The sequence below is a fragment of the Palaemon carinicauda genome, chromosome 21 (assembly GCF_036898095.1).
Source record: "Palaemon carinicauda isolate YSFRI2023 chromosome 21, ASM3689809v2, whole genome shotgun sequence".
Taxonomy (NCBI): Eukaryota; Metazoa; Arthropoda; class Malacostraca; order Decapoda; family Palaemonidae; genus Palaemon; species Palaemon carinicauda.
This window is the reverse complement of record NC_090745.1, coordinates 78,998,052-79,000,626: the sequence shown is the minus strand read 5'-3', so window position 1 is coordinate 79,000,626 and position 2,575 is coordinate 78,998,052. Positions and strand designations below refer to the sequence as shown.

Sequence of the window (2,575 nt, the reverse complement as noted above, 5' to 3'; positions counted from 1 at the left end):
AAGTCTATTCCTGCCGAAGAAAGGTTAATTGCCACATTGACGTTCCTAGCAACAGGCCGATCATTGGAAGATCTCAAGTTTTCGACAGGCATATCGGCACAAGCGTTGGGACACATCATATCCGAGACATGTCAAGCAATATATGATGCTTTGAGGAATGAATATTTAAAGGTAAGCAAAATATAATGAACTTGTAGTATTTTATTTTGAACATTACTGAATGGTAGTATTTTATTTTGAACATCACTGAATGGTAACATTAATACGACGTCAGAGAATTCATTCATATTATAGTTAGAAAATTGTCATGTAAATTCTTCAATGTAAATCATAATGAGATGTTTTAGACATTACTGGATAACATCAGTACGACGTCAAAGATTTCAGATAATTATGAACTGTTGTAATTATGTTTTGCAATGTCAAAGAATTCTTATAAACTTATTTATTTACATCATAATGAGATATATGAAGAAAAATCTTCCTCTTGCCCACTAGCCTGTAAATTTGTAGAATGTAAAGTCTCCCTAGTGTTCATCTGATTTTTATTTGCAAGGGAAAATTGAGAGGAAACCATATTCTGTGAACAGTTATACAATATTTCCATGATTTGCTTCTCTGCCAAAACACGTTGTTGATCATTAAGTTGCCTCAACCTTGTTGCCACAAATTTACCGAAAAAATCTAATTCATCATCATCTTCTGCATCAAGATACTTCTCTGCTTTTTCAAGGAGTCTTTGCTTTGGAAATTCAAGATGGCGTTTTTTCTTATTACGAGATACATGAACATGTGTCTTGAAAGAAGACGCAGCTGCCCCTGAATTCTCAGCTGTCCCAGATATCTCTAAGCAGGCGGAACTAGGCCTAGATGGTTCCGGTGTAGATTCTCCTGCAGTATCTGAAGATATTTCTTCATCACCCTGAAATAGATTGTGAAATGCAAACACAATATAATTAGTCACAATTGATATGTGTGCGTGTGTGTGTGATATTGATTAACATATGCATGTGTTTTCAAATTTGCCACTTTTTTTTTCTTTGCAGTTCCCTACAACCAGTGGAGAGTGGAAAAAAATTGCCGATGACTTCTATCTCTTATGGAATTTTCCCAATTGTGGTGGAGCAATTGATGGCAAACATGTATCTATTGTACCCCCTTCTAACAGTGGATCATATTACTTCAATTATAAAGGTTACTTCAGCGTCGTTCTCATGGCAATAGTAAATGCTAATTTAGAGTTTTTGATGGTTGATGTGGGCAAGAATGGTCGCATTTCAGATGGAGGAATAATCGAAGACACCGTTTTTCACAAAAATTTAATAGAAGGTACTTTAAATTTACCCCAAAATAATGAAACCAAATATGGTTTGAACTTCGTGTTTATAGGGGACGAAGCTTTTGCGCTTCACGAGCACTTGCTAAAACCTTTCCCCCAGAGAGAATTAACTTATGAAAAGAAAATTTACAATTACAGACTCTCTCGCGCCAGACGAGTAGTCGAAAATGCGTTTGGTGTACTATCCAATGTATTTCGAGTTTTCCACACATCCATCGCCTTGAAACCAGAAAAAATTGACCGTGTTGTTTTGGCAAGCTGTGTACTTCATAATTTCTTACGGAGAAATTGCAGGAATTCCTACACTCCTCTAAATATGACTGACTTTGAAAACATTTAAAGTGGCATTGTATCGGATGCAGACTGGAGAAAGGACTCAAATGATGCCCACTTCACAAATCTTCAGGCATTAGGTCAACGAAATGCCAGTGATGCAGCCAAAAATGCTAGGCTGTCATATGTTGCATATTTCAATGGTGATGGCAAAGTACCATGGCAAGATAGACTGATAAAATAATGTTATGTACCAATACAATGCATGTAGAGTATACAGTGTGTTTAATAGATAAATATAGTGTGTGTATTGAAACTAAATAAATGTCTACTCACTTTTGGGTCTGCGGGTTTTTCTTGAGAATCCTGATTTTGTTGATCTTGCAAGTTCGAGTTTGATTCCCGAGGAGTTTCTTGGTCTGCTGTAAATAGCAATAAATCAAAATACCACAACTTGGGCACATATACCTCTTCTTCTCCTGCACCCGATTTCTTCGATTCCCGAATTTTTTTCAACTCTTTCCGAAATGATCCCCTGAATGTGGCAATTTTGGCTTGCACAAAATCTATGCTTGCATCTGTATCTATTTTTTTACATAATTCCAGTAATTGCTCATAAGCTGCTCCTCTTTTTACTCTATTGGAATAATCCGGACTTCCTATTTTCCACAAGCAAGGAAGTGCTCTGTACAGCTCCAAAAACTCACGAATGAAATCGTGAGGTAAATACTTGACTGACTGCGACATCCTTTCACGACAGCAGTACTGACCCGACTCCTACGAGGAAAAAAATAGGGCGATCGAGTCTGAGTACTCTGCAGGTATTGTACATGTTGAAACTTTGCCTCAGTCCTTCCCAAAACCCACAGCGCGACGCGCCAATCAGTTCAACATGCTGAAAGGACGACGCGACAGGCCTGGCTCGACAGGACTGCCATCAATAGGCCCCATACACGTTAAAGA

At 37.8% G+C, this 2,575-nt stretch overlaps 1 protein-coding gene across 1 annotated transcript; it reads right to left on the bottom strand.

Moving 5' to 3' along the window:
- Nucleotides 1–454: 454 nt before the first annotated feature.
- Nucleotides 455–2,359, bottom strand: LOC137614996 (uncharacterized). The gene is made up of 2 exons (XM_068344631.1): nucleotides 1,949–2,359; nucleotides 455–922 (listed from the first exon to the last, which is right to left on the bottom strand). The coding sequence occupies exons 1-2, from the start codon at nucleotides 2,357–2,359 to the stop codon at nucleotides 455–457; spliced, it is 879 nt and encodes a 292-aa protein (XP_068200732.1).
- Nucleotides 2,360–2,575: the final 216 nt, after the last annotated feature.

What these genes read in the sequence shown, in the direction of transcription:
- LOC137614996 (XM_068344631.1), bottom strand. Translation starts at nt 2,359, where the DNA reads ATGTCGCAGTCAGTCAAGTATTTACCTCACGATTTCATTCGTGAGTTT. An exon ending in AAAAACCCGCAGACCCAAAA is followed by an intron (nt 923 to 1,948) that starts GTGAGTAGACAT and finishes AATCTATTTCAG; the next exon opens with GGTGATGAAGAAATATCTTC.